The sequence below is a fragment of the Pinus tabuliformis genome, chromosome Q (assembly GCF_031772625.1).
Source record: "Pinus tabuliformis cultivar Carrire ecotype Pingquan chromosome Q, CPIR1, whole genome shotgun sequence".
In the NCBI taxonomy this organism is placed as follows: domain Eukaryota; kingdom Viridiplantae; phylum Streptophyta; class Pinopsida; order Pinales; family Pinaceae; genus Pinus; species Pinus tabuliformis.
Genome location: NC_142296.1, coordinates 1,371,042,845 through 1,371,066,813, shown reverse-complemented (window position 1 = coordinate 1,371,066,813; position 23,969 = coordinate 1,371,042,845). Strand labels below are relative to the sequence as shown.

The 23,969-nt window shown below is 36.6% G+C and overlaps 1 protein-coding gene across 2 annotated transcripts; it reads right to left on the bottom strand.

The window, feature by feature from the left end:
• Positions 1-3,205: 3,205 nt before the first annotated feature.
• On the bottom strand, positions 3,206-14,860 carry APE2 (Glucose-6-phosphate/phosphate translocator-like protein). 2 transcript variants are annotated; one of them, XM_089386414.1, is made up of 13 exons: positions 14,703-14,860; positions 14,134-14,524; positions 13,951-14,022; positions 8,339-8,404; positions 7,946-8,024; positions 7,704-7,824; positions 5,086-5,181; positions 4,821-4,933; positions 4,579-4,656; positions 4,280-4,396; positions 4,028-4,127; positions 3,763-3,863; positions 3,206-3,658 (listed from the first exon to the last, which is right to left on the bottom strand). In XM_089386414.1, exons 2-13 carry the CDS (start codon positions 14,481-14,483, stop codon positions 3,617-3,619), a joined length of 1,335 nt encoding a protein of 444 aa, XP_089242540.1. In that variant the 5' UTR covers positions 14,484-14,524; positions 14,703-14,860; the 3' UTR covers positions 3,206-3,616. The 2 variants fall into 2 exon arrangements, with proteins under 2 accessions (XP_089242540.1, XP_089242541.1); XM_089386415.1 differs by having other exon boundaries at positions 14,624-14,774.
• Between the last annotated feature and the right edge of the window lie 9,109 nt (positions 14,861-23,969).

Genomic DNA, 23,969 nt, shown 5'->3' with positions numbered 1-23,969 from the left:
CAATGAGCAATTGTTAGTGTCACTCCCTCACAAGGAGTCTGGCAAAAAGTTGAAAAGAAAGGGTAAGGCAAAAAGTTTTTCTCCTAGATCCATCTTTTAGTCAATTTTAAAGTATCTATTTGGACTCTAGTTTTCTGATATGCTTTTTGTAACATAATCATTTTTTATATGCCTTCGACATCTACAACATGTAATTTTTATTTTTAAATAATGGAAATTATGATTTTCACTTGGGGAAAAAATAGTCATTCATTATAAAATTAATTAATTTAATTTTTAATAATAAAGTTAAAATTAGTGAATAAACACTCATTATAAATGATTCTTAAATGGTTAAAGATTTTCTATAGATAGTTATATATTGATTAAAAGGTTATGTAATGTTTCATCAAAATTTGTTATCATATTTGAAGCATTGTTCTTGAAGGTTATTCCCTTGAGCCTAGTGAACATAACTCCCTATTTTTCATTATGAAATATATATTTCTTAGAATTTCTCTCTTTTGTATTGCATTATTGGATTTTGCACTACATTATATGTAGTTTATCTTCAGTTTTAAAGTACACTGCAAGTAATATCAAAACTCTTTGTTTATTTTTTACCCGAAAAACAGAAGAAGACAAACAAAAAAACCAAAAAACAAAACAAAACAAAACATTTAATTTCTAAAAATCCAATCCAAAAACTAAACTTCTCTCAAAAATATACCTGACTATTCAAAAACACACATCTAAAACAAAGTCCAGTGAGCGAAGATATCGTTGATTGCAAATGAACATTTTAAAAAATAAAATTGCACAAATTGAATGTTTTTTATGAAGAGCACAAATTTCACTAAAACAGGTGCCAATAAATCCAGAAAAGCCCTGAAATTTCAAAATTGGAATTATAAAACCAATTTGAGAGTTGCGATAGATGTAATTATTTTAAATTTTCAACCTCAAACCCTACTTTTGCACAAATTTTATGAGCCAATTTTTTAGTGACCAGGCTTATATTAAAAAGTTTTTCAAAAGCATGTTCTATCGTCTTTACATAACCCATTGATTGATCTGCCGTTCAATAAGTAAAATCAACGTAAGGAAACCAATAACACGAACAAATTTTGAGAGAAACCACTACAAATTAATTCATTTGGAATATGAACATTCATTCACATTTCTCAAAGATATGTGATTTTTTGGCACTTCAATTACCAACTATCATTTTGTGTCATCTGAAAGTTATTGAATATGTAACAAAGCTCTATTTATCTCACTAGGGTTCTAATTATATGTGGGATACTTTTAAGTAAAATGTCTACATTACTAATAAATTCACAAACACACCTTTATCCTCTGGCTTTATAGTTAAGTTCCAAGACCGATGTCTAAGAAATTATTGAACCAGTTCATTTTTCATTAGATTAATGCACACATCGTTGTCAAGAGCATATCAATGGAAAAACAAATGTGAAAATGTTCCCATTACGATCAAAGACCATTTGACCATACTTGAAATGCAACAATAGATAAAACAAATCCAGATGTCCCCAAAACAATCACAGACCATGGGCATATACTTGACATGTACGAGACAATTCCCAAGATCCTCAATTGGGGTATTATAGCACCGAGACAACTCCCAACATCCTCAAGTGGGGGGTTCTAGCACAGGAACGTGGAAGACAACCTTTACCAAACAATTGCATCCCCTCAAAACCTCCAAAAAAGACCATTTACTCGACAGGGAAGAGAGGCGTATATCAATTGATAAAACAGATCAAGATATCCTCAAAACAATCAAAAGACCATTCGGGCATACTTGACATGCAAGAGACATCTCCCAAACATCTTCAATTGGTGTATTATAGCCCAGGAACGTGGAGGACATCCTTTATCAAACTAGGGCATCCCCTCAAAATTTCGAATCTCCCCAAATATGGGAATACATGGATGCATCTCTCCAAGGTGGTGGTAGGCTTTAGTTGAAAAGCATGGATCTAATATACCCAACTAAATTTGATACTGCCATATATAATGAAAAGCAACTAAAAGAGAGATGAATAAGTGTGGTTTGTCAATGTTGCCACATTTCGTTGCTCCACGAATTGGCACCATCCACAAACTCTTTCGATGGAATTAAAAGTGCGGAAGTCCACAAATGCTTATTTTAAGCAGGGTTAAATTCATCCTAAAGAATGGTTTCTGAGAGTGGGTTGGGATTAGCTAGTTTTGTCTTTTAGTAATCTGATCACGCCTGTGCTTGCAAAGAAATATAAAATATAAATTTCAGATAAAAACTACTTTCTTCCGTCCTGGCCAAAGCCCTAAAGATTATGCGAAAAACCTGCAAGAATGCCTACGTAAACACAAACACCAAAAAAATTGCAATCAATGCGTATCTTTTTTTAAACTTCCTTTCGTAATGGAACAGTATTATTACATACATAAATATAAAAGGTACGAGGATACATTCTCAACCCATACGCTACAATAAAGGCAAAAAGTTCAAAACAGTTGTTCCGGTCCGCACATTGAAACAGACCACATTGACATAGTTCTTCAGATCCAAAATAATTGCAACCTTCTGAAAAACAGGAGACTTGTCCCAAAACAAGGATATCCCATTAAATCTCTCAAACTCATTACACAAAATTGGAATTCTTAAATTAGATTATTGCATCTCATTTTACGAAGCAGAATTAAACAGACAACCCTGACAATGTGCCAAACTTGCAATGACAAATGCCAAACCAAACCTAAAATACTAACACCGAATGAAAATTTTAGGAAGTGACTGCTACATGATGAATCACATTTAGAAAGACTGGTGCAATTAGGTTCGAAGGCTTTACTTGCTTTCAGGATAAGAATTAACATAACACCCAAATTGCCTTCAACATTTTAAAACTGGTGAAACACAACTACAAGTACCTTATGTAAACACCGTTTCTTCAGCACCTACATTGAAAGCTTATACAGTACTGATGTGGATTGAAAGAGAACTCCACAACTAGAAGGTGACAATCTTCATTTACAGTAGTAATATAGCCATTAGCACAAGGTTAGACATTAAGATAAACCAAAAATTAAGAAACATCCAGCAAGTAAAGGTAATCAATACATATTGATGCCATTTTGATATTTATGGGATGTCACCGAATTTGATGCCAAATACTGTATCTTCATAAAGAACACATCTCACATTGACAGTAGGCCAACATGATCTCAAAAATTGTATTCTGGACTTCTTTATTCAACTCGGCAATCACCTCCAGAAAATGTCGACGAATGATCCAATGCATAAAATAATATATCAGGTATTAATAAGATGAAGACACCCATTTACTATCTAAGCCTTCATTTCTTGTGTTATTAGATAGAAAAAGCATCCCTTTGATCGAAATAGATATCAAAATCAAATGGATTACTGGTCTTGAGAAAAGAAAAAAAATGCTTTTGGAACAAAAATTTTACATTTCTCATTGGATTTTCTCAGCAAAAAGGAGTGAAACAAAAAAGGTAATAGAAAGAACAAAATTATGGGTTCTGCTTCCTTCCAAAGGGACTTAATTGCATGTAGATAAGATCAGGTCTCAACGACTCATCCACTCGACACTTCCCTAAATAGTCGCTATGCCACCTTTGAAGCTGCTGAACTGGGAGGCACTGCCTTCTGTTTCATAGAACAATATGTTGATTGAAACATTAGTATCACCAAGCCTTCAGGGAATTTTCATTTACGATAAGAAAACATGACGCAGAGGAAGAAGCACCTACTCTTTTTTCTTCTTCCAACTTTGCCTTGATGAATGAGTAGATAGCGACACCAGCAATGGCAATGCTAGTTCCAATAGCAGTTTGAGTTGAAATCCTATTACCTGCAGTTGGAGAGAATTTCCCACCATTAGTCCCAAGTTCCATATCCTTAAACTTAAGATAATTCCAATTTGTATATCCGAAAACCTCAGTCACTGAAAGCCTCGTAAAACATGTTCATACTGAAGAAAAAGTTGCTACGAACATTAAAAACGAAAGTACATACCAAACACGACAATTGAGAAACCAATAACAAACACCCGCTTCAAGACATTGCCAACAGCATGGGTGAGTGGTGCAACCCGTTCCAAGGTATTGGTGGCTAGCTGCAGACAGCATAAGCAAGATGGATCGAACCATCAGAACAGCATTAGCAAGATGGATGGAACTATCAGGAAAAATTATATCTGTCACAAAATGTCTTTAGCAAAGTACTTATTTTCCTGTTCAATAGAACCACGAATGCCAGAGAAATTACCTGGTTATACAGGTGATAGAACATTCCAACCCAGAAAAGGTCTGAAAGGAATTTGACCAGTCCAACTTTAGAAATGGCATCCGCAAAACCAGACTGCATCAGTTTAGGGCCTTCAATCTACAAACAGAAATGGTACCTTTTTATTAGTTCTGTGACACATGATAGAATTCGGCGCATCACTAATCCACAACCGTTTTAAGGATTTTCCAGCACATAAAAATGCAAAGTCCATACACAATCATTTTGAAGATTAGACATAACAATGCAATTAGCTGCAGTGAAAGGAACATGAAACTTACAATAATTGCCGGTGGAAGGCAGAAGAACAACGCAATAATTGAAATGTAAGCATACACATTTGTGCTGTCCATGCCAGTCTGTAGATAGAATAGCAAAATATTAGATTATTCTAAATCTAACACAAAATAAAGGAAATTGAAAAAGAAACAGAAGTTCTTTGTCTGATAATTAATACATGAAAGTGAGTAAATCTCACTGGAAAATTAAATTAACCAAAAGATATCTCACAAATAAACCATACCATAGCTTTCTTCGAGTATATACTTCGGTAGGTAAAAGCAATATTTGAAATCATTGCACTGATGAAACCAGTCCAATTGAAGGACAGCTCAGTCAATGAGGCCATGGACACACCTGTGTTAAAAACAGCAAAACAGCAAGCGTTATAAGTCTGTGACACAATTCAGGGCTGCATGTGCACTAGAAAAGCCTTCAGGCTCAATAACAAAATTCCCTGCACCACCACAAACCAGAATAGGAATAGCCGGAGCAGATTTAATACTTACCAAGTACAACTGGGGCAAGAGATAACCATAGAGTGAAAGGGATCTGTTGTCCAAGAACAAACTGAGAAGCAGAAGCGTTGAAGAAAGGCTCCAGAGCTAAAAATGCCAACAATTAGTCATAAGTGTAATGGGCAAAATATAATAAAGACACATTTTGGATCCAGCTATTTATCATAAACAAAACAAAATAAAATGCTCTGAACATTTAAAATTAAATATGCATTGCATAGCTGCATAGCAAGATTAATGAGCACAATACATTTTAACAAAAAGAATAGAAAAGGAAAACTTTTGGCAGAAAATAGATATCATGGACAAATTTCCATTTAATGACTGACATGCATATGCAGTTTTGAAAATAATGCGTTGAAAGTGCAGCATATTAATTGTTGTGACTAGCTAAATACAAATTCAGCATTACCCTGAAAGAGTAGTATCACATAAATGAATCATTGATCATAACATTGAAATTTTTCACTGCATTAGGTTTATATGAATGTGTAATATGCATTAGGTTTATATGAATTTGTAATATAAATTATAGCCGATGCAAAAAAAATTAAATGTAAAAATTGAGGAAAGGTTTGTATTTTGAGCATTTGATCTCTCTCTAAACTAAGATTACTTGGAGCGGTAATGGGGAGCGACATATTCAAAGCTTTTGGGTCAGAAGCGAATTTTTATATAATAATATAATATATATTTTAATGCATATATGTCAACAAAAGCATGTAGAATGATGAATTAGATATAAAAAGCATAAAAACGTGGATTAAACCATATAACATCAATCATCTAGAAGTTATAATCTTCATCAACCACATCCACAAGTTACAAGTTCTCATTTATATAACATGTAAGGCTGCACATAACCAAAATAGCATCGAGTGCAATCCATCTCTAAACCAAAAATAAATACATAACAAATAGGCTCTATATAGCCTCTAGCATCCAAAAAAATCATGCTACAGCAAATACCTACATATCCTCAAAAGCATTACCTATCTTGGGATCTTTGTCATTAATATCACCCTCTAAGCAATTAACCTAAGAGAGAAAAAATGTAGCATATCAAGTCAAGATTTTGTTTGAGTGATGGGTACATTTTTAGTAGGGTCATGATAGAGGAGTTCGACAACCAATGTCACTAACACCAAGGAACATAGAGGGCTTGGTGCTCTTGATTAAATATGAGTCTCATACCCTAGTACATGACAAAATACAATGGAAACATTGCAATCCCCCAATCCTGAAATTCTGAAAAACTGATGCGTCTGCTGGATTTTGAGTGAGATCTAAAAGTTTACGTTCTCCATATGAAATCCAATGAGGTTGGAACCACTCTCAAACACCCTGAGTCATTTCATGGTAATGTTAAAAATTGATGTAAAATGATGAAAATGAAAGATAAAAGTGAATGTCATTTTTACGAATTTAACATACCATGAAATGCATATCAATACTAGGGCCATAAGCTTGAATATTAAGTTGCCCTCCTCAAAAACTCTTGTTTCTTTGAAAAAAGTTGCATAATTTAACATACCATGAAATGCATATCAATGCAAAGGCCATAAGCTTGAATATTAAGCTGCCCTACTCAAAGAATCTAGTTTCTTTGAAAAAAATTGCGTTTGGAACATTTTTGTGAAAAAACCAGGGAACCAATTTTATTTTGCAGGAGTGTGCTCCAGGAACGATTCAAGGGGGGGGGCTGCTCCCACAACCCTGCTCCAGGAACAATTGATTCAGAGTTAAAATGAACCTATTCTGGTTTTTATAATATTATTTATATTAGATATAAATTTCACCCCTATATATATATATAACTTAACCATATTTCAAAACTTAATGTTTATGTTTATGATAAGTACTAAGTTTTATATGTTTATTTAATAAATTTAAACATTAACTTCTGAAATATCACAGTTACAAATATGAATCATCATTATTTTAATATATATATATATATATATATGTTATGTGGGGTGGTTGGGCAGAATGGTTGTTATCTTCCCCACCCAGATTCAATTCCCTCTGCGAGTGACATGATGATGAGAAATATTTTTGTAATGGCTAAGTGCCCATGAATATTGTTGTATTGACCCTCACTCAGGCTGAGAGAGGATGATTTTCCTTGAAAAACAAATATTTTTATTTATAATTCTATTAAAATTTGTTTATAATTTTATTAATAAAAACAAAATTGCATGACAAATAAATTTAGTCAACTGATTATTTTTATTGTTACTTTTATTACTTTATAATTTTTATTACATTTTAATTGAACCGACATTATGTTTTATTATTATTTGATCTAACTCTTCATTACAATATCTCATCAACACTTCACTACAACATCTCTCATAGTGAACTATAAAACATTTCTCGACACAATAAAACTTCATAAATGAGTAAAGCCAATAAAAACAATATCATAATCAGTGATGTCTTTCATTACTACAATGAATGTCAAGCTACAACTGTCGACCATTACAGATGCACCTAGTTCCACATAGAACTAAATGCTTCGCGGACAGCGCAGTAGAATGCAGATGATCCTAAAAAACTCCAAGACCTATCTATATAGTATACAGGGATCAGTACAGAAAAAACTTTACCTTTGATAGTGTGCGTGAAAGAGACTGCAACAGTTGCAAAGGAAACATTTGTCATCACATGGCCCAAGGCATGACAAATAGCTACTGGTGTGAGCAACAGCAAGAGATCCTTGTCAATTGGCTAGCAACACATCAACATAGCATAGGTCAATTATAATATATTGTCGAAAACAACATGTAAGCCCACCAGTTAAATAAAACAAGAGCTGGAATGTCAAAAAAAACAAAATACGGTAACTCACTGCACGTTTTGGCAAACCAATGCTCCAAGAAACCAAGCAATATGCCACACCCACTAATAGATGTATGACAGAAACAAAACTGCAAAGATGGATTTCAAATGATATGTAAGTTAAGAATCTGCTCTTTGTAATGACTTTATGCAATGACTTTATGCAGACCCCTCGGAGTCAACGCATACATTGCAATCACAACATCCTCCTCAATAGATTTATAATGTCACAAAATATTAATGTGAATCAGCAGGCCAGCTTTTGACTTGTGAAATTGCATTTGGCAAAAAAAGATACACTTGAAAGCTAAAACATACTGTAAATAACTCACCAGAGCAAAATATGATATATACAGAATGGAACTTTCTTTCGAATAGTAGAATAAAGGCAGATAAAACTTACTAGGGATAAGGGAAGTAGTTATAGATCTTCTTGTTCAAAATATTGAAAATAACATTCAATAGATACCTGCAGAAGCATAAATCATAAATGCGATGTATGAGATCAAGCACGTAGTGTCCAACTTTAAATTGAAACATCATCCCTAAATAATAATATGATAGTCGCTTAGTAAAGCATAAGTCATGACAAGAGGATGTAATAAAAAATAATGATATTTTACTAAATTGCAAATTCTCAATTAAACAATTCATGGAAAGACATCCAATGCTTTTGACTCGTAAGGTATTTACATTGTATCGTAAGGTATTTACATTGTATTTTTGTTTGGATTGTTTTAGTTATATTTTATGTTGTTCACGGGATTTTTTTATAGATGGTGATCGAGTGTGCTGTTAAGGCACTTCTAGATGTTAAGTCACCAGTTCAATTTCCCGCTTTATTCAAATGTCACTCCTAGACATGACTATGATATAACCTCACAAATACCAAACTTAAAAAAAAACATATCCTATATTAAAATTGATTATAACAAACCAACCAACTTTAAAATCATTAAAATAGATTTTGATATTATCATAAGATCTTTTAAAAAAATCAGGAGTGTGTTAAATTTAGTTTGACTATGACACGTATTCATGGAATCTTGTGTGAAACAGATGACAACCAAACAAATTCTATCTTGATATTAACTAGCAGTTCTAACAGGGGTGTTGGTTTACAGTGAAGTTGACAGAGCGTTAAGCCATCCACCAGTGCTCCATTCTCGCTCTTCTATGCCACACCAGTCTCGCGTGAGTTTCAACAATTTAGAAGCAAAAGGAAACCAAACTAGAGAGGAGATTTCAGGACTTAAAGATAGCTTCCCTTCATTATGGACTGTTCTTCATAATACAAGTCTCAGCTCAAGGAGAGGAGGGGTCTTCTTCACTGTTCAGTGTTCACTGATTGTATCCAATCTGGGATGATTTCTTCATCTCTCCCAGCACCAGCGGAGCAGTCATAGATTAATTTAGTTTCTTTTCTTCGACCTCAAGTGGTAGGAAAACTGAACTTCCTCACTCGTACATTCCCAGGGTCATGCTGCGGGATCCCCCTATTGTATCTCTCTTTTTCATTATATAGGTGCTGCTTTTTCACTTCCACATTATAGTAATGTTCCACCAAGTTTCTGGGATGAGGAGGCGAGGGAGCGGGGATACGCAGTAGCTGTCTATACAAAAGCTCCCCACTAATTTTTAAGAAACGTCAGGGTCTTAAAAACTTATAAATATAAAATATAAATTGATGAGAAACTGCATAACAGACTGTAAATCACCTTTTCTACATTGAATTTCCATTTGGTACTTTCGAACAATTATATTTTCTTGCTGTTCAGAAATAGACTAAAAAGCAGTTTACATGGCAGGATTCCTCTTCCAATGTCACTCGACATCATCACAAGGAGGTTGGAGAATTATTATTATCATAGTGTAGAGACTTTTGGACATGATCTCAATCAAATGGTGGTAAATACTCAGTCTTATTTTGGTAAAGATGCTTCAATGTCTTTAAAGTTGCAGCAACTAGCAGACAGGTTATCCGAAGTTCTTCTACTTGAGTCTCGACAATTTTGTAGGAATGATGGAGAAGGCAATTTGAGTTGTAATATTTGTAGATATTCTTCTTTCTAGTTGAGAAGCTCAACCTCTGTTCCAATTCTTTGAGTTGCCCCAGAGATATTGACTTTGGCCTTCTACCGAATGAATCTTCCAATTGGTCGAAGAAAATATCGACCAAAATTCATTGATGTACATATTCACTTACATCAGGGAAATAAAATGAAAAGAATACAATTGCCCGTGTTCCATATTTTGTGCCAGCATGTGTCTTTAATGTTGAAGCACAACACCAGAATTTTTTGACCGATTAAAAGTTCTCGTCTCAATAGACATCCAAAAACGCTTTCTACTTTACATTTGTCTTCATTATGAAGTTTCGTCAAGTGCTTTTACGTTTCAGAAACAAGCGGTTTGCTTTGACCATTGTTGCAATTGTAGAAGCGTTGGTACGGAAAATCAAACTCTGTTGTACAGTTAGGGTGTCACAAGCACATTTAAATAGGAACCCGAAATTTGGTCATTATATTGTTACGCTGGCATGATTTGGACCTATGACAAGTAGCCAGAGTGCAGTAGATATGGAGGTTTCAATGACGTCCAACATCCAGGTCCAGCAACGATGGCGTCCAGGTTTCGATGGCGTCGGCGTCCAGCAGCAGCACGATGGCGGCGTTAGAAAGTTAGAGTGATGCGCGTTGGGCTTCAACAATGAAAAAATAAAACCCTTGCTGCCGGAAAGAGTCAAAACAATTAAAAAAAATAAAATTAATTGTTAAAAAATCATTAAAAAAATTCGAACTTGGTCAATGGAAACAACCCCAGCTGACCCCCTTTTGTGGAAACGACCCTGGCAAGTTTCCTTGCGTACCCTGTTTTTTTTGGGAGTGTGGGGAAACAACCCTTTCTCGTTCCCAAGTTACCGGAGCGTGGGGAGCTAGGAAACTCGATCTCCAAGTGGAGGACGTGACCCCATGGAACACTGCATTATAGATTTCAACATCATATCTAGACTGTACTTTCAGTTTTATTGTATATCTCTTTTTCATTATATAGGTGCTGCTTTTACAGTTCCACATTATAGGTTTCAACATTATATTTACACTAGATGTATGTTTTAGTTTGATCAACTTACTTTTGTGGTCATTTATTGGATATTAATAAAGTTATCTTATTTTATCTTCTAAATATATTTTGCAATGTAAAACATACACATATATAAGTCTCTATTTTGCAATGTAAAACATACACATATATAAGTCCTTATTGTCAATGTTGCTAGGCATTTGACTAGTTTAATGTGTCAATGTACCATGTTTGAATCACCTTGATGAGGCACACTAGTATACACTGACAAATTTATGGGATGTCATCCAAAGATGTGAGGAAGCATCATTTAGGTTTCCACACACAGCTTTTTTTTGGAAAGAAATATATATACTATAAGCTCAAAAAGTTAGCTCAATTAGTTCAACAGTGAACCATCAAAACCATAAGTAACAACTTCACATCTAATCTGAGTTATTAACCATAGGCCACAAGTTCAAATCCACTCTGAGATACTGGATCCATTGGCCTCAGGGTATGGATTCACGATTCGCGATTCCCCAAATTGGATCCAAATCCGGATCAACACAAGATCCTCTCTAAAATGGACCCCACTCGCATGAAATGTATGCTCCGGGATACATAGAATTTGTTTATGCTCGTCTGGTTGCCATAATATTCCCCACGCCACAAAACCTTCTACTTCGTACCAAATTCAGAGATACAACTGCATGTCACCGTACCCTTTGTGCTGCCTCATACCATGTACTGCGCTATTTGTGCAAATGTAACAAAAGACCTCAACACTGAGACAAAAGGAACGTTGCGAGGCAAGCAAAATTTTAGAAAAGAAAGTTGCTCTGCTGGTGAAGCTAGTTGTACTAGTTGGAAATGCCAATAATTACAAGCAAGAAGATAAATCCCTCAAGTACAGCATCCAAAAATGCCTAGAATATCTACTTAGTTATGTGGCAAAGAATGGCAACCAAGTCCATGTCGAAAAGCAACCACCTACTCGCTCTGAGAAGAAGAAACATCCTTGTAGGTCTAGACTCCTGGCAGCTCTTATAGTGCAGATCGCATCAATGTATCATCAATGTAGGCCAAAAAATTCACATACCACACTGTCCTAACACCAACCCAAGTTTAATTTGTCTAATAAGAGTCAAGGGATCAACAACACTCAACAATGAGGATGGAAGTTGACATCTGGGTCTTGGAGGATGAGATCATTGTTTTTAAGTTTTCATCCATGGTTATTATGTATGAGCATCATTAAACTATTTACAAACAATCTTTCTTCCAGCCGTCAACTATTCTGTCCTCTTTGAATCCAGGTTTCTCTTTGACTCTAGGTTTCTTTTGATCACATTAATAATCAGTCGTCAATATAGGTAAAGAAAGAATCATGTAATGCAGATCAATGAAGTGCCCAATCAAGTAATTTCTCTTTGATTTTTTTAGTTTTTCAGTTTCTTTTGGTGTGTACAGCTGAGAGAGAAACATTTTTTATGATTCTAGTTGGGGATCCAACACTGCAATCCGTTTCCTACTTTCTGTTTTTTGGTTTCTTTTTGGTGTGGATAAACAGCAAAGTGAAAAAACCTTTTGGTTTCTAGCTGCCTTCAGCATTATCACTGTTTGTAATTTTTCAGCCATGGCTATTATGTATGAGCATCAATAAACAATTTACAAAAGCACTTTCGTTCAGCCATAAACTATTCTGTCTTCTTTAAATTCAGGTTTCTTTTTTATTTTAGTTTCTTTTTATCACATTCATAATTAGTTGTGAATACAGATAATGAAAGAACAGCATTATGTAAATCAATACTGTAATGAAAGAATATATCCTTATTAACACTCGGTAAATTCAGGGTTAATATGGATCTCTACTAATACATTAAACAAACATATATTCTATTGTATGTATGCATTTTTACATATCACATTTCATATGTATCATTCCAAATTCTTGAAAGGTATTTTGTATTTTAGATCTTAAAAGGTATTTGAGTAAAGATTTTGACTAGGATTCAGCAGCAGAAGTCGTTCCAGATGAGGATTTTTCTTTTCCTTATCTGTTTGAGGGAAGACTGAGAGTACCTGGACAACTCACAAGTTTTCAAATTATGTTTTTATGTTTTCTTTGCAAATATATAAATAGAAAGAGCAAAAAAACATATTTTGAAAATGGTAATGCAAATCTTGAAAAACTTGAAAGTACAAATGCCTAAATGGTTACTTGATAATATCTGATCTAAAATCATTAAAAATTTTCTTTTAGGTACTTAAATATTTTAAGTTAAAATGCATGTATGTTGTAGATTACATATATGAAAATAAAAATATATTAAAAGTAAGATAAAAATATAGCTTTATGTGTACATACTGTTACATATCAAGTTTCAAGTGTATTGTTCCATATTCCAAGTTTTTTGGAGTTTAGAGCATTTTTGAAAACTCAGCTTTGCTAACAACTACGTGAGGCTGGAGTGCAAGACTTTGACTAGGAAAAAGCAGCAGAAATCATTCCCGATGAGGATTTTTTTTGGCATTTATATTTGACGATGGTAAGTTGTTACTTGCCAACCAGAGTTTGACGCGGGAGCACTGGACGATTCACAAGTTTTTGGATTATGTTTTTTCTTCAATGTTTGCTTCATTCATATAGAGAGTATATGCCATTTCAGAAAGCAAAAACTGTCATACCCAGTCTTCAAACGGGGTAATAAAAACGATAGGTAAATCCTGATCTGGCCTAAAATTGGAAATACTAACTAACAAACTAGAAAAGAAAAACAAACCAAATCCACCAAAACGTTTATAAAGGAACTCAGCTTGTGTCTCGCCATAACGAGAACACAAACCATATTATACCAGTCAAGGTCTATGTGGAAAGAAAGGCATGCAAGAAGCGTACTAATAAAACAAATTGAGATTTTAGATTAGTGTTGTATGATTTACACTTACCACATAAAAAAGAAAAAACCGGTAATCAGCGCAGGATATTTGTCTGCAAAACTCTGCGACGGCTTCTCTATCCTGAACACATCAATGCTTTCTATTTAATGTTACCATTCACCTAATTTATAATCCAAAAACTTAAAATGAAGAAGAAATAAACCATAAAACAAATTTATAATGAATCCTGACCCCGAAGGGACGGCGATTTCGTCTCCATCAGCTGCTGCCGCAGAGCAAACAGTCGAGGGCTCGATCCGCCGGCGCCTCAATGGCAAAGCCGACCCATTTAATCCGATCGGTGATTTTCCAGCTAAAAACTCCGACTGAGGAACCACGGCATGCAACAGAGCCGGCCGGGTTTCCAACTCCGATCTTCTTAGAAACCCCAACTTCGGCAAAGAATAAGAAACCCCCACTCTCGACGGGGCAACGAAGGCCATCGAAAGTCGTGCGGAATCAGGCTTTGGGTTTAAGGAACCACCGAAATTTTGGCGGACGCAGGGAATACGAAGCGAAGCCATTGCCGTCGCAGATGCCATCGCAGTCAGAGATCTTCAAACTGAAAGCTTTCCTGAACTATCTGCAGAACAAAACATAAAAACCAATTAAGGCTTTCAGGGTTGTAGAGGTTTTCAGGGATTACAGAACCCAAGCATGGCAGAATCCATTATTTTCGCACCAAAATGAAATCGAAGATTCTGAGTATTCACAATGTCAGTGCGAGGAGCAGAGGTAACCCCAAAAATGAGGACATATACCTTAAGGGCCGATCCTGCGATGACCTTCTCGGAAGAGAATCATATACTGCAGATGCAACAAAATAAGCGGAAACCAATAATACCGAGGGGAGACAAAACCACTTGTACCAAAAACCGCCGGTATAAATTCCAGGGATCCGTCCAAAACCGCCTTTGAGACGGATAGAGAGAATAAGACTCGCGGTTTTCCGATGTCTTCGGCCACCCGTTAATTCTATAAATTAAAAAATAAGGCCATGAAATAATATACGAGGCGGCAAATGACGAAATTCGCTTTTATAAAAACGGATATCCGAAGGATAGGACGGGATTTTTTTTCGAATATGTGATGCGTACGATGTAAGTGTCCACGTGGCAAGTCAAGTTGCTTTCAAAACCAAGAGGATGGCGTGACTAGTTGGTAGACCTAATTTTTATTAAAATGTGTTTTTTCTTAATAAACATGGAGATATTATTTGAAAGAATAATTTCGGCGTAAATCACATGTAGACAGTGGACGCGTTTCGAACCAACTAGTGTGGTTCATGGTCAGGACAAGTTGAAGAAACAAATCCAGCTTAGCATGATAAATAGTCTGAGCAGAGTCTCCAACGGCTAAATTGACTAACAGCGATTTAGAGATATTATATTATATTAAAAGTTGCACCCCTAGGTTAAATAGTGGTCTTAGAGGATCATGAACTTTTTCACTGTAAAATATTATTTTTTTTGGTTATATCTTTGAAATCAAAAAATTTATAGATTCTTCATTTACATTTCCAAATTTTGACTGAAATTATTGATAGTGAAATAGATCAAGGCTTAATATTTCAGTTGTTTAGAAAAAAATCACTAAATTCTTCTACAAAATTCAAGTAAGATCAAAGATTTTGTACCTGTGAGCACTGGAACAACAAGAAATATAAGACTTGATATAAACAATAAGGCTCATGTTACAGAAAAACTAATTGCACTGCTCTAGTTCAGGTTGATCCCATGCTAGGCCTGAACGCTTTATTTCTGAATTGCTGAAGTACCAGTTTAACCCAAAGGGAACTGAGATTTAGTTTATATGTGCAATAAAAATAGAGTGTGAACCTTGAACTTGGTTACCAATCAAGTCTTCATATATAGTTGTGCTTGGTTCCAACTCTAAAGCTCTTTTTGAGAGATTGTCTGTTGTACAAATGAACTCTCTCTATATGTGTTAGAATCTAATATCTTGGAAATGAGTTTTTAGCTCCTGAATTATGTGTTTCCACATTGTTAGATGTAAAACTTCAAGGTGAGCCTCTCCTCGTAGCTAATCAATAACACATTTTGAATCACCGAGAAAGAGGATTTTTTTATGTTTTTTAATTTGGCAAACGTCATGAGTTTTGAGGATCGTAAACTTATTTGTTGAACATGTGAAAAGTAGAGATGCAAACCAAAACGTCATCCCAAAGATTTTATATTTTATAAAAACTTTGTATTGTTCAACATAAGATATATTCAAAAGATATGATAATTGGTTGTCTCTTTCAACTTTTGGTTGGTTGGAGGGTGTCCCATTTCCTCTGTCTATGTCTCTAAACAATTCATGCACTATTTTGTCATCCTTGAAAAGACCAATAAAGGTGATAGTACTCTATTTAAACTTGAAACCAATTTCTTAAAGAAGTGGTATTCAATTCCAAGGCATCAATTCTCTAATTATGTAGGGTAATGATATCTTATGGTGATCTTTGCATGACAATGATGCTCATTTGGGTTTACCTTAGTTGTAATTGAAAATATGGAGTGATGTCATTATACAGCTCCTTTTGACCTTGAGCATTGTGTGGATATCTTGGACTATGTGTAACCATGATTTTTGTAATGATATGAGGATGATATTGTCAGCGTTTGCCAAATTTAATCTTGAAATGCTCATTTGGTCTTAAAATCCAAAGGTCAAAATAGGTTGTTATAAGGAATAGCATGAACCCACCCAATACCATGCAAATACAACCAAAAATAGATGCGGGAAAAACCCCTAAAGGAATTCTCTACAGTACAGAGTTCCCCAAAAAAACTCACAAAATAACCATGAAATGATTAACAAATTCAAAATAGGCTAAGCAATTAAGGAGAACCATTAACCAAAACAAAAAAACTCAAACATGTTACTTGGGTTTTAAGAATGAGGGGAATCAATGCACCAATGTAAAATATAAGCAACTATTGAAGACAAAACATCCATAAATAATCCATAAATCGATTGAAATCCTTTCCAAGTCACCACCGAAGAGGGAAGTCGTGTTCCAACATACAATACTACCCAACCATTGATCCATTATTGATATGTAAACTATTATGGATATTCCACTGAAACAATTTGTCAAAAACACTAAAATATTTGATATGAATGTTAATTCCCTTTAGATCTCAGATTCTTTATTTATTATTTTTATGCTTAAATTAATAAACTAGTTGAGAAATATAGAAGAGAAAGAAGTACGTACACCATCCATAATAGACAAAAATTTTGCCCTAAGAAACTCTTACAGGAGAAAACCCAGCTAGAAGATGACGCTGCTTTGCTCTCTTTCTCTAGCATGGAAATATGCAAGTACAAAGGAAGAGGTACTTTGTATGGAATTACCTAGGACTATGGCCAATAAGGTTGCTACAGAACTTTAATCCCCTCCATTTTTCTCTCCAACTCCCCTTTCCCAATTGCTCTACTCAACTAGGGAATAAAAATACAATAGCATAGAATGGAACCCTTACTCCTCCTAATAGTTTGATATTTAAGACAGCTCAATAGCCAAAAGGAGTAAGATTTGACTCCCTCAAGCCTCAATACAAGTAACAATTTTGCACCTTCTAGGGACTTTTTCAAAATCCACATGTGGCTAGCTCCATATGCATGAGTAACAGGGGTTAATGGGGCATCCTCTTGTACCATGGTGGTCAACCCGATAGGTCAACTTCCGAGAGGAATAACCTTTGCATACAATTTTTATTTGATACGATTCTTGCACGAATGGAAAGGCCTCTTAGTGTATAACAACATCATAGGTTTTGACATAAGCCAAGGTTTTTTAACCCCAAAAAAATGTTTAATGCCCTAGAATGGCCCTAAAAGGCTTCAAACCATAATTCTCCAAACTAGGACTTATTGCTTGAATGACCCTACAAATTGATCCTTCCAACTTTTTCCACTTTGAAAGCATCAAGATAGATGACAAATAATATAATGATCCAATGTGGATTAATTATCTCACCTTCATTGTGAAATACTTCATTCGTTGAAATGACAAGGATAATTGAACATAGATCATGTGATGAAGTGAGACGAGGGTTCTCTCATATTCACAAACCATGTGCACAATTCAGAACTCATGATGATGAGACACGCTAAGGTTGAATACATCTCCTCTCTCATTTAGGTTTCTTCACATAACACTAAGGGATGTTATAATATTCAATTGCCCAATTAATCTCAAGGAACCCTCCCTTTAACGCAAAGGCCTCATTGGCATGGTTATCTGCTTAGCTATTGTTCTCCCTAAGAACATGGAGGAAAGTTATCTTTTAGAACATCTTTACTTCATTAAATATCAAAGCAAGGATAGGTGTTAAAGAATAATTTGTTGGAGAATATTTTTAATCATTTGGTTAATTATTGTACTTGAATCTTCTACTACAATCAATTCTTTTATTTGGAGATTGGTTGTTATTCTTAATCCTCAAAGCAAATCATGTGCTTATGCTTGGTTATTCATAGATTTCCCTAGACCCTCAACAAAGGCTATTTTAATTTTTCCTCTCAGATCAAGGATGATCCCCTCATACCTACCACCCTATATTACAATGTGCATATTATCAAGGGTTGTGTGGAACAAAAAAAGTAGTTGTCAAAAACAAAAAGCATGCATGTGGTTCTTAATGATAATTTTAAATGATCAAAAACAACAATCAAAGCAATAGGGAAATTGTGATAACTAATATCCAGTTACAATATAAAATATTATAAATTTAAATATTTGTTATAAGTATTTATTTCTCTATTACATTCTTATTTGATAACCATTTTTTTGTTTGCATATGTATCTTGCCTAACATTGTAGTGGTCTTTACTATATCCTCTTAGAGCATAGCATCTCAGTACTCATACAACTTTTCAGCCCTTCTCTGATGTCTGAGCATACGATGTAAGAAAGAATAAAGTATTGTTGTCTTTCAACTTCATCATTCCTACATATCCTACACAATCTTTCTTTTCATGGTTGCTTGGGTTGCTCCCATCTACTTGTGTTACACAATAACATGTGGGAGTCAGTTCTTTACTAAGCCATTGCATGTGTTTTTATCCCATGTTGTGTTTAGTTTCAAGTAGAATTGAATCTGATTTCTCCCTGTTTGTTGAACTCTTCCATGTAGTATTTTTATTTATTATTAGCATGTTTCCTTTATTGTTCCCTTGAGTATTTTTTTTATTTGTCGACTCATTGTCATCTTCTGTGCTTTAATCCTTAAGCAAAATTCCACATTTTGGGTCCATTATTCATTATACTTCCTCAATTCCCCTTGGCGATCTTGGTTAGAAACCTCTTGTTGTCCATGGCTATCATTATTTTCCTATATAAAATCAATGTTCTAAGAGCTTCCAGCTATCAAGTATATTCCAATGGATGTTTTCTTTTCCTCACTATAAGGTTGTTCATTGTTAACCCACTTTTTGGTACACTTGAGCCCCAAACTTGTAGCAATATGTTGACGGTGTTGGACCAGCCAACATTCAGGGGATCGCCCCCGTATGAAGTCCCAACTAGACCTCACACCATTTGGTGTGGAAGTCCCATCCAGTACGATGGCCCAGTTGCCATTATCTTAAAGATCTGCCTCAACTCTTGCTTGTTAGCAAATGAGAGTGGTTTTCTTTGTCTTCGAGAACTGAGGTTCGCGTGCCTAGTGAGTGTAAATGTCACTTGTGTCAATGGTTCTTTCACTGTCGAGGGAGAGGGTGAGAGTGAGTTCCAGGTCAATTGGGAGTAGTCCCAAGACTGCTAGGAACACACAACACAACAGGACATGCACAACTTCCGGCGGAGCAGTCCACGCAGATGCAGCAGTCACAACATAAAAGGTGAGATAACACATACAGCACTCACGGAGTAGTCCGAACAAGTGCAACGGTTGTTACAGCGAGTTTCATGTGAAAGGTTTGTCTGATGTTTGGGAGAGCAGTTTACAGGAGCGAGACAACGCTAACAGCGTATACAACACATTTCCATTAATAGATTATTCATTGCAACAAATGAAGCAGTTTAGATGTAGAACACAAGTTAAAGCAACATGCATTACAAGTGTTAAAGATCAGTCTTACAACAGATACAATACATGTGTGAAAACGTGTTGGCCTGTTAGTAGGCTTCTGAATTAAGCGAAAGTTCCAAGACACATCGTTACACCATACATCACTAACCCTGAGTGTAGGGCATTGGAGCCACTACTTACTCCTCAAAGAAAAGATTACAGACTCTCTTGGCTATGTGGGAGGAGCTGAGGTGAAAAATTCCTTTGCATGTACAAATGAGGGGGTATTTATAGCCAAGGGTGAAACTGACCCTTGTGCTTGTTCGACTACCCTCGTGATTGTTTGACTTCCATGACTTTTCGACTTACATGACTCTTTATTCAACAAGTGGGTCTCTTGGACTTCCACGTTACATCACATTGATTGACAACAAGCCCATAGTGGAGATGTGGGCGACATGACTCATGACATGACTCAACATGACTTGACATGACAATGCTGGTACATTTGTGTTGTTGCTAGAGTGCATGTCGAGCTATAGTGCTGCTGGGTGATGAATGTCTTCATGGTGTATCATAGCTTCACCTCCGCATGGCGAAGTGGGCGAAGTCTTTGATGGTCCTTGGTTTGCTAATGAAGCTTTAGCATGTTGTTCCTTGTTTGCATGCTGGAAGGCTTGACAAGCTCATATGTTCGTGAAGGTGCATGTTCATCGCGTTCATTCGCTTCACATGCTTCATTCATTCATCCGTTGGTGAACATGTCCTTTTACATGTGCTCCCTTCATTCATCCCATTCGTCATCTTGTCATGTGTTGTTGGTGTACCTGTACCTGCATTCACTCATGATGAGACGACATCAAATCCAAAACCTCCTAGTCTACCATGACACATGATCATTTCCGATGCAGGCGAACGGGATAGGCAACAATATTGTGATGCAGGATGATGGCTCCGGGCAACTGTTGATGAAAACTACACAAGAGTCATTGAGAGACGGACACAGGCAATCTGATTTGACAGTGACTATCTGCAAGGTCTGGCTCGGCTGGGAGGCAAAATTGTGCAAATTTTGGGAGGAACAGTCCGGGCTGCTGGAAGGCAAGGCAGGCATGATTTGCGCATTTTTCAAAATGAACGGCCAGCGAGGCTGGACAGCCAGATTTGCGCAATTTTCTAGAGGAACGGGTTGGGCTGCATGAAGGGTCAGCAAGCAGGGATTGGGCAGTTTTTCTTGGGAACTGCCTTGGGAGACCGGCAACCAAAGCAATCAAAACTGCGCAATTCCCAAAGGGAACTGCCAGTTGAATGTTGGGGTCACTGGCAGCCAAAACTGCGTAATTCCTAAGGGGAACTGCCAGTTGGCTTCTGGGGTCACTAGCAGCCAAAAATTCACAATTCCTAGAGGGAACTGGCAGTTGGTTGTTGGGGTCGCTGGCAACCAAAATTGTGCAATTCCCAAAGGAACTACTAGTTGGCTGCCCGGGAGACTGGCAACAAAAGCTGTGCAATTCCCAAAGGGAATTGGCAGTCTGCTGCTAGGGGCTACTAATAAGGAAAACTGCACTGAGGTCGGGAGGCCGGCCTACTGATCATCTCTGCGCAATTCCTGAGTTGAGATGACTGATGGATAGTGGAAGGCTTGCTCATGAACATTGCGCAATTTCTGAGATGAACAGTTGATCAACTGTCAAGATGACTGACTGGGAAAACTACGCAATTTTATGAGGGAGACAGGAACGGGCACTTGGTGTCTGTCTGACCTATCAGCGCAATTTCCTCAGTGAGTTGAGCAGGAGAGGTCAGTGGCCTCTACACAAATTGTGAGGGGAGTCAGTCCTGGGGTGACTGTTGGGTCTAACTTTTCGGGTGGCCAGCATGAGAGTTGATTGGATTACTTGTGGGCAACGCAACTTGAAAAGGCTATCTTGGTGCTTCTGCGTTGTTCTAGTTGAGAATCGATCGAGTAGATGGTAGGATGATGGTCCGGCTGTCAGAGGGGAGTCTGGTCATCAAAACTTTCATCAAAATGGCTAAGTGTGTGAACAATCGAAAGATTCATAGGTGATCATACAAACACACAGTCGCATGACTTGATGACGAAACCACCAAATCATCAAGACATACATGTTCAACATGACTGGCCGACGGTGTAAGTGACAAGTGCGACACTCGTGATTGATCATTCATTAATCGAGACGACGCTTGTGCGACAATGAATGTGACTCCATGTGTGAGTGTGATAGATGCTTTCATAGCGAACACAACAAGCACATACAAAGCGAAGACTTTGAGCATAACTAGAACATGGTCGCAAGAATGACTTAGACATCAGCATGCAAAGACTTGAATGTAATGAACAAGCAAGGCGAATGTAAAGACTCACACGAGCTCACAGAGTGAACCCGAGTGTGTGCAATCATCAAGTGAAACTCTTCAAGGGAGGCTCCAAAATTAGTGCAAGCCAAAATTTTGGAGGGTGGTTGTAGCCACTACAACACTTGGTGACACACTGGTAGAACTCCAACTTCTCTATTTCGGTTCATTTCTAGCACAAGGTCTTGGTCTTTTGGGGAGTATTGAATTGTTTTGCGGGTTACTTCAGTTTCTCCACTTACCCCATGGACATATGTGGTTCACCCTTTGCCAACTTAGCCAAAAAAATCAAAAGTTCAACTTGAATCTCAGTGTTTCGAATCCGGGAAGGGTAGTTTAGCTCACAAGTTAAAGATTTTCAGAGTATAAGTTTTTATCTTTGGTGTTGCTCTGCTGCTAGCAAGTCTGGACAGTACACGGGCGAAGTCATGTAGGAACACACACATTGCTCCACTGCTAGCGAGCCTGCTCAGTACCCCGGTGGAGTTGCATGCTTCACCTCTCTGCACAGGAAGCCTTTCTCTTCTTTCGCCTTTATATTTTTCAAGAGGATTGTGCATAGGCACTTATTTATTTTTGGGGTGGAAGAGGGATCTGACTTATTGAGAGCAGAAGAGGTTGTTCCTTCAGAGAAGCATGTAAGACCTCTTACATAGGTTTGCTCGTTTAGGTTTTCCCCTTCTCTGTTTCTACTAGTTGGATGAGCTTGACCACACAGAGCAAAAGGCTAAGTATAGGCATGGGGCTTCCTAGTGTGGACATAGGTTCATGGTTGGACCAAAAATTCCCTTGCATACGGTTCATATTTTCTGTCAATATTTCATCAGCCGAAGGTTACAACCAAGCATAGAGAAGGTGGACACAAGAGTGGCCAAGTGCTACATTGTCACGATATTCCTCAAATTTCAGCCACATACTCTATTCAAAAGCGAGGACGTAGTAGTTGGCAACACTTATTTCCAGAAACAAAAATAGTAATATATCAAACAAACAAAACGAACGTGAACAAAAATAGTAAGAAAAACAAACAAAGCAAAAGCAAAGATAATAAGCAAAACAAACCAAATGAAACAACAAGCAACAAAAAGACTATGTACATGGCATTGGTGCGGCCTGACCTACTGAAAATAACGTTTGAGATCTTGGCCATTGGCAGGGAGGTTGTCCATCCTCCTGTCCAGTGACTGCAAATGATACTTGTGTGGGCTAAGCTTCTCAAGGACCAGTGTAAGTCCGTCAGGTTCTGCTACTGGAACCTCATGGCATTTCAGAAGACCTTAAGTGAAGATAACACCATTATTTCAGGTATTGTGTGCAACATGGGCTCGGATGATGGCACATGGTAGTTGTTTTTATTCCGAGAAGGGTTCAAGTTTATGAAGTCGATGCGTACGCGGATTTTCCCAAACTTCTTACATGCAAGATATAAATTAGAAAGCCAAGTGTGATGATGAACTTTGCAAGTAATCCAAACACTTCAAATCTTAGTCAACCTTTTCGGTGAAAGGAGTGCAAACAACATGTATGTGTTACCTTTTCTTTGCTGCAATGGTTTGTCTTCTCCTTTACCTGGAATCTCATGTTGGATTGGTCGCGTGTGGCATGTGCTCAGGTCATCATCTACTT

What these genes read in the sequence shown, in the direction of transcription:
- APE2 (XM_089386414.1), bottom strand. Translation starts at nt 14,483, where the DNA reads ATGGCATCTGCGACGGCAATGGCTTCGCTTCGTATTCCCTGCGTCCGC. An exon ending in TTTCACGCACACTATCAAAG is followed by an intron (nt 5,182 to 7,703) that starts GTAAAGTTTTTT and finishes TGGCATTTTTAG; the next exon opens with CTCTGGAGCCTTTCTTCAAC. An exon ending in AGTTGGAAGAAGAAAAAAGA is followed by an intron (nt 3,659 to 3,762) that starts GTAGGTGCTTCT and finishes TCTATGAAACAG; the next exon opens with AAGGCAGTGCCTCCCAGTTC.